The sequence below is a fragment of the Vespa mandarinia genome, chromosome 1 (genome assembly GCF_050613455.1).
Source record: "Vespa mandarinia isolate Hongniang chromosome 1, ASM5061345v1, whole genome shotgun sequence".
NCBI lineage: Eukaryota > Metazoa > Arthropoda > Insecta > Hymenoptera > Vespidae > Vespa > Vespa mandarinia.
The window spans coordinates 7281986-7298635 of NC_140810.1; the positions used below are offsets into that span (position 1 = coordinate 7281986).

The 16650-nt window shown below is 32.3% G+C and overlaps 1 protein-coding gene across 2 annotated transcripts in view; it reads left to right on the forward strand.

The window, feature by feature from the left end:
- The window catches only part of MESK2 (misexpression suppressor of KSR 2), a 62465-nt gene that overhangs the window by 7400 nt on the left and 38415 nt on the right, over positions 1 to 16650 (forward strand). For both annotated transcript variants that reach the window (XM_085663584.1, XM_085663600.1), the window contains exon 2: positions 15195 to 15277. In XM_085663584.1, coding sequence (XP_085519710.1) covers positions 15195 to 15277 — 83 coding nt within the window. The remainder of the gene's footprint in view (positions 1 to 15194; positions 15278 to 16650) is intronic.

Here is a 16650-nt window from a genome sequence, read left to right on the forward strand (position 1 = left end):
TAAGACTCATCATCATTATTCAGAAGAATTCTCCGTTTTTTGTTTCTCCTTTTTTTTTTTCTTTTTTATTCGTCGATCTTTGTTCTCCTAAGAACCAACTTTCAACTTTATTTTATATATTTATATTTTCTATATATGAAAGCATTATATACATTCAATAATTCGTTTAACCGAGGTTCTACTATTCTTCATTAATTCAGAGATGATATCTCCCTTAAAACCGACATTTCATCGATCGCATCGTCATTTCAACGTCGTGGAAAGTAACGAATAAGAAAGTTTAACATCAGGTCAAAAACCAGGTCATCAATATCATTAAAAAGATTTATATCTTCGTATGTATATATATGTATATATGTATGCATATGTGTACGAAATGGAACACGAGGTGTATATTAAATTCGCGTATCATCCTATTTCTATATCGATTTATTATTTCTTTCTTTTCTATTTTTTTTTTTTTTTTATTTTTCCCAACATCAGAAATAGATGCAAATTTAGATGCACGTATTCGAAAACGTGAGAAGGTTTTTAAGTTTTTAATAACACATTTACGAAACACTTATAAATTTTCAGATAGCAGGCGAAAAAACATTTTCATTTTTAAATTGGACACTTTAATTGCACGAACACTTTCAAATACGATACGCGTGTTTCCAAAAGCGCGAAGATTTATGCAATTAAATGATCTTTTCTTGCAAAGAAAAATTTCTCTTGAAACGGAGAATCTTCATACGTACAAGTGAATTTACAACTGAGGTGTTCTTTTTTATGTAAAAACGTCATAATAGAGTCAACATAATAATTTTTAATTTATAAAAAAACAAATAATAAATCAGCGACTGTGAATTTCTGAATAGATAGAAATATATGTAATTAGATATAAGTACGTATCAATGTACGTATTTATATATAGAAGACTGTAAGAGGAAACCTTGACAAGTAAATAAGTGGGTAAAGTGAGATGGAGAATAGTACTAAGGAAACGACCCTCGAGGTTTCATATAGCTTCGCGTAAGCGAATCTCAAAATATATAAGCGGAAGAGAGAGAAAAAGAGAGAGATGAAACTTATCGAGAAGGTAATTAAAGCTTCTACTATCGGACGATCTCCACGTGGAAACGTTATTTCTATTCACTTCAGAGAGAGAGAGAGAGAGAGAGAGAGAGAGAGAGAGAGAGAGAGGAAGATTAGGGCAGTGATTCCCAAAATGTGTTCTTCAGAACCTCAGAATTCCACCAAAAAGAATCAAAGATTCTAACTATCGAATTATTAGGACAGCTAAATTTTATATCAGATAATTCGATAATATCCCATTCGTTAGTTTCGTTTTGTTACGCATATAAATAAAGTCTGAAATATCAAAGCAATATTTGTTTCATTCAACATCTTATTAAATTTGAGGAGAAAGGAGTCATTGTTCAAAAAATATAAAAATTTTACATGATTTTTACATGACAAAAAAATATTACACAATTTTCTGTGGAATTCACGACCAAAAAAGTTTGGGGATCTTTGAATTAAAGTTTGTGTGTAGCTTTAGAGTCATTTGAAGTTACTTATTTGGTCATTGATTTTTGATGCGAATAAGAAGGAAAATGAAGATCTGTTACACTTATGGTTGCGGCATTAGGTATGGTAGGAAGCATGGACATATTGTTAATCAAATAATATTAAATAGAGGTTATTAACAGATCGGTGATCAAAGGAAGGTCCGAATTTTCTTACGGATAACTCTCAGTTATATATAGGATATAACTTGTTCGTTTATATATATTCGTTATATATTTTTTAAGACTAATGTTTTAGATTTGAAAGGAAAAACTCTAACAGTCATATTACAGTCTTCTGTTAAAAAAAAAAAAATTTGATATATTTCAACTGAATACTTTGATACATTGGCAGAGTATTTCAAAGACATTTGATTATTTTTTGATAAGATTTATTCGACTAGAAAATATATTAAATTCAACGCACGTTTATTCGAATATTTCTCACTGTGTGTTCTTATGTTCCGAATACATTTCCTTTGGGAATTCTACGCGTTAAAATATACTCTGTATGTATATGTAGGAGAGGTCCTACCCTATATAGAAGTCGAAAACAGGAACGCAAAGGGAAACGGGAGGAATAGCCACGGTAGTCGCAAGAGTTTCACAACTCGCAACCATCGCCGTTCGTTTCCGTTGCACAGTTAACTCTGGAAATTGGAGGTAGGGTATTGCAATTTCATCTTATCGAACGATTTCGTGGTCACGATCAATTTTATTCGATTTCTCTTTTTTGAAATAGAGAAAGAGAAAGAGAAAGAGAGAGAGAGAGAGAGAGAGAGAGAGAGAGAAAAGAGAGAAATCGAAAGAGGTGAACAGCAATAGTAAACCGAAACTCGCGTTTCCAGTTCAAAGATCGTCTAGTCAGTCGCTCGATAATATCTTCTCTCAAATCACTATCAAAACTATCTAACTATCAATACTAAACTTATTTATCTGTTTATCTAGCAACATAAAAACTTACAATGATTCTATAATTTTGATCTATAATTTCAATAAAACTTTCATATCGATAATATTAATTTTCAGAAATTCACGCGAGCAAATTTTTATTACTAGTTCCTTTTAAGAGATCGTAAAATTAGGATCTAGTAAAATTTTCATAAAAATTAAAAAGGATTAAACATTTTCATGTAATATTGAAAATTGATCATTGTTCAGATAAATGTTTATCGTCGAAGAAAGAGATATATAAAAAAAAGAAGGAAAAGCGAGGCATGAATGAGCGTTGAAACGTTTACCAGATAAATCTTGTAGGTATGTATAATACGCTCGAAGAAATACTATGGCTGATTTCAGAAAAGATTTTCTCGCGAATGCGTTTCGTCCTCTTATTCTATTCTCCCCCCCCCTCTCTTACTATCTATCTCTATCTTTCTCTCTCTCTCTCTCTCTCTCTCTCTCTCTCTCTCTCTTTCTTCCTCTTTTTTTTATCTTTTTCTCGACTTTTCTTCCGGGAGATCGAAGTTGGAAGCGTGTTAAAAGTTTCAGGTCGCCTCGAGACGCGCTCGAGCCGATGCCGAAGTTTTCTAAGGGCTGGTTAAAGCCCTCTCTTTCTTTACCACCCCTGTTTTCATGTCCTTTAGTCCAAGATTTTCTCTGTCTCTCTCTCTCTCTCTCTATCTCTCTCTCTCTCTCTCTCCCTTCCCCTCTCTCTCTCCTTCGCCCTCTCTCTTTGCTCGTCGTCCGCTTCGATCTCGCGAAAATCGTACACGAGGGACGAGTTTCCATGGAAAATTTTGTTAATATTGTACGCTCGGTGCGATCGCCGTTTGCGACGCGTAAAGTCGTTCGCTCGTCCGAGAATGAAGTTTATAAACGGTACGCGGCGAGGGGAAAGCGTTATAAAAATTAAAAACTTCACGAGCGATACATAATGGAAGAAAGGAGTTGGAATAACTGAAGGAGGAAAAGAGGATGGAAGAAGAGAAGAAGAGACGAAGAAGAAACGTTCGAGTATGGTCGAGGCCTGCAAGCACCGTTACCTTATATACATAGCAAAAGGGTAGAGAAACTTGGTCGTATCTGTACGCAGCTCTCTCGAACTTTAAATTGAATTAACCTAATAAGGCGCTGTCTTTACTAGCACGTTTTGCCGTAGGTAAAGCAAATATCTACGATGCGGACCACGGACGACTCCGGCTCCTTTTGAGTAGTACGGGACCCAGAGTATGGAATTGCTTGATATACTATTACGAAAATTTAATTAGCTTTTCGTATTCTCGCCAATGACAAACACTTCACGTTATCCTTTGTGTTTTTTTACTTTAATATTTTGCTCGAGCTCTTTTAAATATTTTTTTTTTCTTTCTCTTTCTCTTTCATTGTTCTCACTGAGATAGATATCACAGATACATTTTCGTTGTCATCGTTGTCGTTGTCGTCGTTCTAAGCTCCCTAACCGCTTATGGTAAAAGTTGACCATCCAAACGAGAAATTAGATGGTCCGCGAAAATCCCAACGCGGTCATTCCCGGCAAAGCTTGTAAGTAAGCCCCCTTGTCTACGCGTTTCCCACGTTTATGATACTGTTACGTTCCCGTGCGATTAAGCTAGCAGACTGAACGTAATCGTTTTCACTTAACACCTTCTACCCTAAGCCACGATATTCGCTTCACGTCGAAATTTCTACGATAAACTCGAACGATTCGACGGAGAATTGTAATTTTTCTAGATTTAAGGTCTTAACTTTTATCGTGATTTAAAATACCTTCGAATTCTAAATCGATCGATATGTATACTCGATCGTACGAGATCACACTAGATCCCTCGTAAGATCGACTAACGCTCGTCGAGTCTCGGCCAAATCCTCTAGCTAAAGCTATCAAACCTATCGAAACACCTTACGAGAGAGCTTTCGACTCTCGATAAAGCTATCGAACGCTTTTATTTTATTGTTAAAGCTTCATCCCGTTGCAACATACAGGACAATTTCACTATCAATTTCTCCGAAACTTGTTTAGTAAAAATTTTATTTACACGCTCGATTTAACTTTTCACATTTTGCCAACCGAATCGCGGAAATTCAATTACGAGCTTGTCGGAGTTACGGGAGTTGTTTCTTTACGTTATAAAAATAATACACGTTATAGAGAGTACGCATATACCTATACGCAGATATATATATGTATACACATACACACACACACCTCAACACTTTCCATGCGTTTAACGACGTTTTCGCACTAAATTCTCACGAAGTGGTTGGAGACTGGTACGGAGAAAGTACCGACGAAAATTCGGCATGGAAAAGCTTAATTGCTGCTTTAATGAGCGCCACTCGTCCTACCTAATCTGCTTCCAGATTCCGCGTTGCATTTGTGGCTTTACTTAGTGTAAAAAACGGCGCCAAGTGCACGCTCCTGCCCTTCCGAGTTTTCTAACTCATTGCTTATACGGCGTTTTAAATTGCCTTCTCATCTTATCCTGAAGCATACATTTTTTTGTACTTTTCTTTTTTATTTAATAATGTCTCTTTTTAATGTTTCTTTTTCGTTTGAATTCGTACCAAACTGATACTTTACTATTTTTATTAACTCGCTTCATAATTTTATAGTTTTAATTAAAAAATTTCTAATCGTCCTTTTTTCCTTTCTTTATTTATGGTGATATGAAATTTTATATAGGAATTTACTATAAATTCCTATATAAAAAAAAGACAATCTTGACTAATTCCCCGGTTGATACATACGATAATCTTTATAAAATAAAGGAAATGAATATTTTAAATTTATTAGTTTAATTTTAGTTTAAATTTAATGGACATAGGTATATCGAGTCTCTAGGCGAATAAAGTAAGAGATTATACAAAAGAATTCTGGACAAATATTTGGTAACAATTAATAATGGATATATTTCGTCAAATTCACTGTGAATTCAATGACATGAATCCTCATCTGATTTTCTATTTATCGATACTAGAATAATTGATTATAATAAATTATAATCATTATACAACAATATTTTGTATACTTAAATATCATTAAATCACCATTAAAAGACACGGATTATCTTAAGGTTTTTATACTTATACTCGCTTTATCATTGACAAATAAAATTGAGCAATGGCTACACTACATATTATAGTTCAAGGAACACGCCAAATCAATAGGATGACATAGATATGAGATTCATTAAAATGTCTAGTCAATCTTTATCGTACCACCTTTGCATTCAATCAAAAATTTGGGAGAAATGCGTTGGAGAGACAGCCAGGTCGTGATTCTCGTAAAAGTTCAAAGAAGAGAATTTTACTTCCATACCAAGTCATATGATTTTATCATATCATTTCTCATCTGGTATTAATGATAACAGAAAGGAGAGACTGAATATTTTTCAATGAACAGGGTGACTATTTCATGCTGAATACGTGATGATGAGGCACGATATCATTGCATAGAAACATTTAGGAATACAAAATTATGATCTTGACATAACAATTATAAAGAAAGTACAATAATAAATATAATCTAATATGATTGTTGTTCTCTTTATCGATGACTGTTTCGACAATAGTCCTGATACATATTCAATTGATATGAAATTAGTGCCACGAACCGATTTAACTTCTCACGATTCCTCGATTTGAAATACTCGTACATATGAGAATGTGATAGGTAGTAACACTATTGCACCGAGTCGGCCTTGACTTATGCGTGTACATCGTTTTTCGTCGCCAGATTCCCCTAGAGAGATACGTCGTCACGTTCAGAGTCAGAGACTTACTGAAATCTATTTATGTCGGAAGATGCGAGCGTTAAAACGAACTATTTTAAATACGCTGTTTATAAAATGTTTATCGCGGCCGACCTTGAGTTCGGTCAAGCATAGATTCGTAACGACTTATTTCCGATTATCTATTTACAGACACATATGTATGTGTACGAGAAAGATAAACGACAATTTTAAATAGGATAGGCGAATAATTGTTGCAGAGTAAAGGAATTGATGGGAAATACATTAGTAAGAAAATGAGTTCGAGTACTAAAAACGAGATTTATATTTAGTAACTTGTCCCGTGGATCTAAGATGAAATATTTGCAATTGTATAAATAACTCGAAATATATTCTGAATAATATTAACAGTATTCATTCTATAAAGAAGAGGTAAATCCAAATTCTCTTGAGTGACGCAAGGCACGACCTCTACAATTCGCTTGAGATTAGAGTAGTAACTTTGAAAATACTGATAATCAAGTATGTTCGCAAAATGATTTATAAGCGATCGAATTTCTCGTGATAGATTTTTAAAAGCTTTCAGAATAAATCGAACTAATTAATAGTTGGTAATGCATTATTAAAAAATTTGTGAGTAGACAGAAATAGTTGTTTGTGTGTGCGCGATAAACTTGATAAGGACGACTACGAAATTTTCGTTGACTCTGAATGATCGAAGTGAGGATATTTAGTTAGCATAATATTAACTCTTGTTTCGATACATTACCATATTATACAACGTTGACGGTGTTAAGAATATTCTCTTTCAATGAAACTACCATGCATTGGAGTAACTTATTTTACACTCGTATCATAAAACCGCAATTAGTAACTAATTAACAATAATTTATTTCTTCCCAATTAGGAAATGGAGATCTGGACAAAGCGGATTGGCCTTTATGTCGCTCATCTATAATATATCGAGTTATGATATTCGATAATTATCTAACAGATATAAAGAAAAAATATTGAAAAATATTATAAAATTTTCTTGATAAGTTAAAACGTTTCGACCGCGATTGAAGGAAATAACAATTCGCTAACAGCTGACATCGACTTTCTAAACTCAGTTCGATCGATACACACGCGCGGATGATTAATGCGGATACAATAGTGGTATGAGAAAGTGAGAGCGTCGTGCACATGATTGTAAACAACACGACACGTTCAGGAAACAAGGGTACATATCTTGTCAAGTACGATATTTGTTGCTCGGATCGTACGCATTTATGTCACTGAGATAAGGTTACAAAATAAACAGTAAAGTTTTGAATATATTCAAAAGAGAAACATTAATTTATTCTATTGTCTCTTTGTACCATAATATTGAACATTTCAATGTTGAACCATTCATTCAGCTATTTACCGTAATAGTAATGAAGATTGTGGAGATATTAGAAAATCACAACTCGTCTACGTCTGGACCCTTCATAAATGCGACGTTTTGCCAAAATGCCCGGTAAGATAACACGATTTCCGGTTTATGCTGATTAGGTAAGAGAGTCTAACTTCGGTAGAGCGATGAGTCCCAGGATACTCTAGCCGACGCGAACGTTTCCTTGGTTGTGAAAATTAAGGAGAATTATACTAGTGTTATGTATAATTCAGTCTAGGTTTTGTGATTATATGTAGTTTATCAAAATAAGAATATATTCTAATCATTGTTAATAATTTGACATAAAAGAGATCTATTATTTATAACAATATTATAAATTGTGTATATATTTATAATGCGATATTATTATGTGCATATAATAATATTATATTAATATGATTAATACGTTTAAATAGAGTTTATTTCTTTTGATGTACGTTTATAGAAATTTTTATTAAATAATTCAAGGAATATATATAAAGAATTTAATCGACATTACGATGAATTAACGAGGGATATCACTTTTTCAAAGATTTACACGACTCATTCCGTTTTCGTTTTTACAAATATACAGCAGGAAATATTTACAAAGGATAGAATTATAAAAAATCGATGCATCTCTATTTCCATTTCCTAGCAGGGTTACTCCATTTTCTTTGCTAAGATTGATAGCCGATTCATCGATTTCCGCTGGGAGATTCGTAGTAGAAGCTTGTAGTACTTCTAGAAGCAATCTACTCTCGAAGTAGAGGAAACATCGATGCACAGTCCACTCTTTTTCGTACGAACGTCTTTGTGTATATATATCATTGTATATGTATCCTTCGTATTTAGAACCTTTTCTTTTTTCTTTTTTTTTTTTTCTTTTTTATCGTAGCTCCTTTTCTCGCGCGAGAAGAAGATTAGTTAGAATGAGAAAAAAATTTATTAACTTGAATTTTTGACGTATTTCAAATTAGTAATACTTCGTAGAAATATTATGATAAAGAGAGAGAGAGAGAGAAAAAGAGAGAGAGAAAGAGAGAGCGAGAAAGAGAGAGAGTAATATACAAAAATAGAGATTTTTTATAAAGTTCAGTTTTGGTCGCAGAAATATATTGCAATAGAGATAGATGCATCTTAATAAAGTATTGATGAAGAATATGAAAAATGAAAATAAAATCCAATAAGAGAGAGAGAAAGAGAGAAAGGGAGAGAGAGATAAAGAGAGAGAGATTTTCACGAGAGAATACCAATCTCTCACTTGTTAATTTTTACGATCGAATCAAATATTGCAAGTGTCATTTTTAGATGACATTTATTTTATTTCGTTCTTTTCTTTTGGATTTTATACAATCTAGTCTTTTTTCCTAGTAGTATTTTATATTGTAATTTAAGAAAGAAAGATACACAAAGAAAGAGATTTTTTATTACATTTACTTTTAGTCAAAGCATTATATTGCAGTAGAGATAGATGCAATGTAATAAAAAATATAAAGACATAAATAAAACTCAATAATAGAGAGATAGAGATAGAGATAGAGATAGAGATAGATAGAGAGAGAGAGAGAGAGAGAGAGAGAGAGAGAGAAAGAGAGGAAAACGAAGAAGTATGGTTCGTTGAACGCGTCAATAAACGCGAAAAGATTTTCATAAAAGAATTCCAATCTGGTTTGTCAATTTTTACAAAACTATTCAATATACCGAAACATATATATACAATATATACACACATATATATTATATATATTATATTATATGTATTGTATTATACAGCTAGTATAATTTTAAAAGGACATTTATTTCTATTTTATTTCGCCGTTCTCTTTTGGATTTTATGGAATCCAACTTTTTTTTCATGTGCTATATCGTACACTTCCAATCTCGTCTGAAAACTTTTACCGTCGAGCTCGTTTATACTGTCCACTGTGGACTATCACATTCAAACATAGCCACGCTTCACTTTTTGGATCGAACGAAAGCGATTATACCACACGAGAAAAAGAAACGGAAAGAGCGTCGATTCGAAGATCTTCCATACCTATATATCTAGATATGTATACACATCTATCTACGTAGATATATATATATATATATATATATATATATATATTTATATACGTATATATATATAAATATATATATATATATATATATATATATATATATATATGGATACCAAAAAGATTCGTCGACGGTAATTACTTTCGATGTAAAAAAGCTGTCCGTTAGAAAAAAGCCTCGCTATGAATCCTGTCGAAATGAATTTTCGACATGTAATGGAAACTTCAACTGACAGAAAAAAAGGGAAGAGAAAGAGAAGGAGGAAGAGAGAAATTTTCATTAATGAGAACAAATATTTTTATTCCCTTGGAAAAGTGGAAAGTTCTCTTTTCCTCTCTTTCGTTTATCGCTTTCGCGACTAGATTCAATTAATGGTAGAAAAAGAGCGAAAGGTAGAAATACGTTCGTCCAAGATTCGTCTTTTTAAATTTATTACAAGATGTATTTCGAGGAATACTTGATTTTCATAATCTTCTTAATAAATATTTACAAACTATATATTAAACTTAATATTAACTAAAAACAAATAAAGCCATTTTAAACTATGATTTAAATTTCATTTTCAATTATTAATGATTGAACATCATTAATTTGTAAATTTTCCAAATTTATTTAAATCATTCGAACGTTTTTTAAATGTGGGATTTAAAATAAAAGAACGTTATGAACATTTCTAGTCTTTACGATTATTAGCGATTTTTTGTTTGTAAAATTCTTCGTATGAATCGTAATAATTATTGACTATCTTGATTTTTTAAAAAAGCAAGAATGAATATAACTCTGCGTTCTCTCTCTCTCTCTCTCTCTCTCTCTCTCTCTCTCTCTGTCACTCTCACTCACTCATTCTCTCTCTCTCTCTCTCTCTTATTATGTTCTCGTCGACTCGTTCGCTCGAACGTAGACTAATTAACTATCACGAAAATATCCCTCCTGTGCGAGACAAGGCTTTCGAAAACAGGTGAATATACATTTTCATATTAATTTTCGAAGCGAGAAATGAAACGAAATTAATTTACGCTTGGCTATAATCTCGTCGCAAAGGGATTACGAGCTGGGGAATTTCGTTTTTCTTCGTTTTTTTTCTCTTTTCTTTTCAGTTGAAATCATTTCAATTACCATCGTCTCATTACGTACGACTTGAACACGACGGATTTACTTTTTGATCGACGTATAATATTTTCCAGATTTTCACGTTATCCATTTCTCATGATATTTCTCACTAATCAAGAATAACGCGCCGTGCTGCTCGGCACCAAATATGTAGGTTCGCGTTTGACCGATCACTGATTTGATTAATCTCTGTCTAAACTGTACCGGTCGTTACTAACTGACGACTATCATGACTGATATATTTTCATGCTAGTGAAAGAAATCATGAAAAAAACAAAATCGATATGTACAATGTAACGATCGGTCACTATTCTTCCATAGAAATTTATTTTTGATGATTATAATGTAAAAAAAAGAAAATTTAATTATTATAAAAATATTATATCTAATTTATTTTCATTATTAACGATCAATCATTTTTTAATACTGTTCAAATTCTGTAGGGGTAAATATGTTTTTATAACTCTAGGTTAAATATTAGGATAAGAATGCAGATACGATCTTCAAGTATATGCTTTATCATCGTTCTGAATTTCACGTGAAGGGATCCGAAGATGTTTCGCTGCATATTGGATAAATCGATCGATAGCCATTTAAGTGCGTATTTCCTCGAGAAAGATGAAAGCAGAGTCACGTAAAAGCCGTGGACCTCGAGATGATGTATTCTTAGAAAGTTTTCTCCTAGATAAGCCAAATCGAGCCCTTTAAAAGCCACTCGACACCGCGCTCGTGAGTTATCCTCCATTGTCGTTCTTCCGAAGATCTGTTTTTCACTACTTGTAAAACTTTGAACGCGCATCGCAAAATGGAAAGTTTACTCTTTCAAAGTAGAACGTTCGCGAATCTTAAAAAAGATAGATAAAGATAGATAGATATATATATACGTATATATATATATATATATATATATATATATATATATAGAGCGAGAGAGAGAGAGAATTTTCTATCCTCACCTTTTTCTACTCTTCGAAATACCGAGCTAGTCGAAAGATACCTAATATGGGCTTTAAAAGCAATCTCTTTTGTCTTTTCGATTTAATCATAAAGCATGCAAAACAGTAAATAGAATTATACATAACCGATTTTATCACGAGAAGAATGATAAATTTATCTATATACTTTTCCATTTAACAAATGCAAATCAATTTATTTTGACTTCCGCTTCAAACGTTTTCCACAATTTTGCAATAACGGCGATTTTTATTCTCATATTTTTATTCTTTTTAGATTTTTTTATTCTTTTTTAGATTTTTATTCTTGCTTCACTCTGTCTCTTTCGAAATATGACAATTTCGAATACTAACGTGTTCTACAGCCATCCATACTTTCTTGAATTCTTCTCAAACGTACGGTTTCCCTTCGTATTTCGTGAAATCGGAAAGCGTTTGTGCGTAACTTTTGCTTGGTTCGCAGAGAAAGTCAATAAAAAGTGCAATAGTCATTGCTTTTTCAGCGGAATCGGTGTGCTAACCAGCGAGGGGTATCACGTCTACATAGATATATATATATATATAAAAATCTACATATATGTGAAATGGGTAAAAAAAAAAGAAAAAAGAGAAAAAAGAAGCTTTCCGATCCATCCCTACTAACCAAGCACCCCTCACCTGCCACCTACAGATCGCTCTAGGGCAAACTAACGAGACTCCAAATTATCGGATGCGACACGGTGGATAAACTCTGTTAAAAAGTTTGCTTGAATCGACAGGATCGTTTTTATCCGCGAAACACGTGTCCTCGTTTCTTTCTCTCTATCTCTCTCAGTTTACAATATCCATGGGAATAATCAATTGTAGAGCATGTTGCCACAGATTAAAGATTGACCTTTAATGAATGGTTTCATTTATTCGACGTAATTATCTTACTCTCATTATCTTGATCATTTCAAAATATACAAAGTCATTATTTTTTTATTAAATTATATATAATATTTATAATGAAAAATTGGAATGTTCTTATAAATTTTCTTTTTTTTTCATTGGCCAATATTACAAATAAATGTAACTATATGTACTATATACGTAAATATATATAGTTCTCGAAAAGGTTAATGGTATAGGGTTACTATCGAGACGAAGGGATAAAAAAAAACACGAAGAATTATTAAAGAGAGAGAGAGAGAGAGAAAGAGAGAGAGAGAGAGCAGTCACAAAGGTTTAGAGAAGCGAGAAAAGCAGCTCTTATTAACGGACCCTTCGTTCCATGATTGTGGCTTATCTCGCGGTTTTCGCCTCTTTCTCAGACGAAAGCTTTAACGATATTCGCACAAAGCTCAGTGATACTGCGAGCTTTTTTCATGCAGTTCGTCTAAAGCCGCAAACGAGCCACACTTTTTTTCTGAGCAATTCCGACTACTCTGTTTATTTCGAAGAGACGAATGGAAATAAATCGTGAATAAGGTAAGGTGACAAGGAAAGGATAGAAGAACTAGAGTAGTATCCACTTGTCTTCTTCTTTTCCTTACACTTTTTTTCACTTTCTTTCGGCTATCCGCTTTCATTCGTCGTATCTTACATGAAATCCGACGAACTGTGAAAGACATTCGTTGTATCCCAACAGATCCTTCGGAATGTAGGAATTCTTTTCTTTTTCATATTATTTCCTTTTCATTTCTTAGACAATGTAAACATGTAGAGAAATAAGTAAGTGTGTGTGTGTGTGTGTGTATATATATATGTATATATATATATACACATATAGATATATTACAGATAAAAATTGTTTGAGTCTCGAATCTTGAACCGTTTTAATGGTTCGTTTAGAACGTGCTTTTTCGTATACTATGCGTACAAAGAGGACGGTGGTACGATTAAAGTGGATTTATCAGAATGTTCCAATGTTTTCCCTATGCCGGGAAGAGAAACCTTTGGTAAAGGTTTGAGGAGAGTCCTTCGTAATCCGATGTTTCCTCCAAGGTTTCCACCCAGAGAATTTAGAGCATAGTAAACGAATGTAAATCCCTTTAAGACTAAAAGAGAAGAAGAGAATTTCCTTCTTCACACTTTCCTAACCGAAGTCTTTGCCTAACTCGTATGGCGTATATCTGTATTTAAAAAAAAAAAGAGAAGAAAGAAATTCTAATAATAATAATAATAATAATAACATCAGTTTTTGTTAGTGCATTTTTACTCGAAATAAATAAATAAAAGAAATATAATGGACTACGTCAATATTTGATAACTAGCGTATATTCTATATGCTTTGAATTCGAATAAATCCGTCAGAAATATTTCATTCTTTATCGATCTTTTGATATTCTATTTTTTTTTTCTCGGATTTCAATGTATGCACGTGATGTAGATATATTGATAAAACATGGAAGAGAAAGAGAAAATAGGATTGCATATATCGATTGAAATGGCCAAGTGACGTAACAACGAGCTAACGATGAGATCGTGGTAGCAAGGAGTTTTCGTAAAGCGTGGATTTACGTGTTATTGTCAAGTCCGTATTCAAAGGACAGAAACTGCGAGAGACAGGTCCACCTGAAATCTACGACAAAAGGTCTACCAACACCGTGATGATGTTGATATGACAAATTCTGGAGATATGAATCGGTTAAATGGGAGAAGGCTGACATAGAGAAGGGAACAATTGATAGTACGAGTGTCTAACATAATAGAAGTAATTAGTCCATCGATTTTCTCCGTTTACCGTAACATCGTCGGTCCTTTCCTATGATATAATCTAACCATAGAATTGAAATTATATTGTTAAATAATATGAATGATAATATATAATGGATATAAATAATGAAATAATTTATATATCGTTTAAATGTATAATAAATTTATTAATTTTGGAATAAAAATTATGATATACGTAAATTTCGTTTATGTTTTCTTATTAAATACCTTTTATATGTATTCTTCGACTATATTTATATTTATATTATATTCAACATCTATCGTTATTCTCGCTTGTAAACAAGTCTCCTTTGTTTACTCTCACACGGGTGTTACGATACATTGTCGCGTGAGTCAGTCTTTGCCTAACCGCTGGAGCATGAGGTAAATAATAGAGGTCTTCGCTCTTATCGGTATATTCAGCGTTAATTATTCTCTCTCCCTTTTCCCTTCTCTCTCTCTCTCTCTCTCTCTCTCTCTCTCTCTTTATTATAATACAATTCTTAAAAAATAAAATGTTAATTAGACAAAAGTAAAATCATTGCTAAAAATTATTGATATCTTTCTATAGTGATTTTCAATTGATATAATTTTATTTCGATACAAATAGAATCTTTCACGAATGAAATAACCAGCCATATGAAATCGATTTGATTTTCTTGATAATTTAATGGAAAATTTGAAATAGGACCGAGTATGAAATTTTCATAGGATCATTTTTGGACGATCGATTGACTTTAATATTCTTTTAATTTTCTTCTATTATTTTTAGGATCCATTTGAAATCAACGGAACATATTTTCTTATAATAAGCCGACTAGAAGATTCGAAAGACATTATGGCAACGTACCAAATGTAAGTACACTTTTATACGATTTTATTTCTCGATACGAAAAAAAAGAAGAAGAAGAAGAAGAAGAAGAAGAAGAAAAGTATCTTAAACTTGTGATGAATGCAACTAATATTTGACTCATCATATCATTTAATTAATTTTACGATTTATTCATATATTTTAGATACTAAAATAAATTAAAAAAATTAATCGTCCTTATTTTGGTTATCGTTTATAATCTATCGAGTATTTTATCGAAACGATATTCGTTAAAGTTCTATATATCAAATATAATTACGTGCATACTGTTCGTCATATGAATTGACATTTCTTTATCGACGTTTCAGTCGAAACGTGGCCGACGAGTATCTATAGGCTAGAGTGTATAGAAGAAGAGGGAGCTTCGTAAAATTTTAGTGACACTATAAAAACGAATGCTTTCTCACAAATCCGTATTCTGTATCTTTCCGTTCGAAAGATTATCAGCAAAGTTATACAGTCTACTCTTTTTAACGATCTTTCTCCATCATAAAATTCTTTCAAAAGATATATATTCTACGGCGAAAAATAAACGATGAAATATTCCCTTCCCAACGAAATTTCATCATTAATATAACATTTCAGATATATTACGAATGCAATTTTTTTTAAATCATTTATTTTTTAATAAAGAATATATCAGCTGATAGATTCAATATTGAAAGATTTTTCTCCAAGAAGATTCATGATCTTGGTTGAAGAAAAATCTTTTGAAATTGCATACAACTTGATAATAAAATTAATCGTTCTAACAAAAAAATAAAGAGTAATATAATGAAAGTAAAGAACTAAGGAATCCTTTTATCAAAAGAAATTTAATAATAATTCGAGAAAACATGTGTTGATCTGAAGAAAAAAAGATATTCCATTGAAATCAATAAAATAATCGCGATAAATCGTAAACGTATCAATGAATCGAAGCGAAAAAAATAGAATAAAGGAAAGAATAGAACCGGGTAATTTTCAATTAGAGTCTTTTGTCAAAGAAAAGCTAACTTTCGTGTGTGTGTGAGTGTATGTATATATATATATAAAGATATATATATATATAAAATAAAAAATATATATATATATATACAGTGTCTCAAGTTTTACGAACTAGAGTTGAGCTTTTACTTATGTATTAGTTCATCAAGGAAACTGCTATTGGCGTGGCGAAACCACCTGCGCTCCTCTCGTTTTGCTCGTGACTAACCTTTCAAGTATTTATTGGAAAGACTAGTTCGCGAAGAAATGGAACGTTACATGCATCAACGATAGCAACGATGATACGTTTTTTTATGTGATATTTTTATCTACGAGAAATTTCGATTCTCATTTGTGTCAATTTCATATGAAATTTATGTCACCTTGTAAA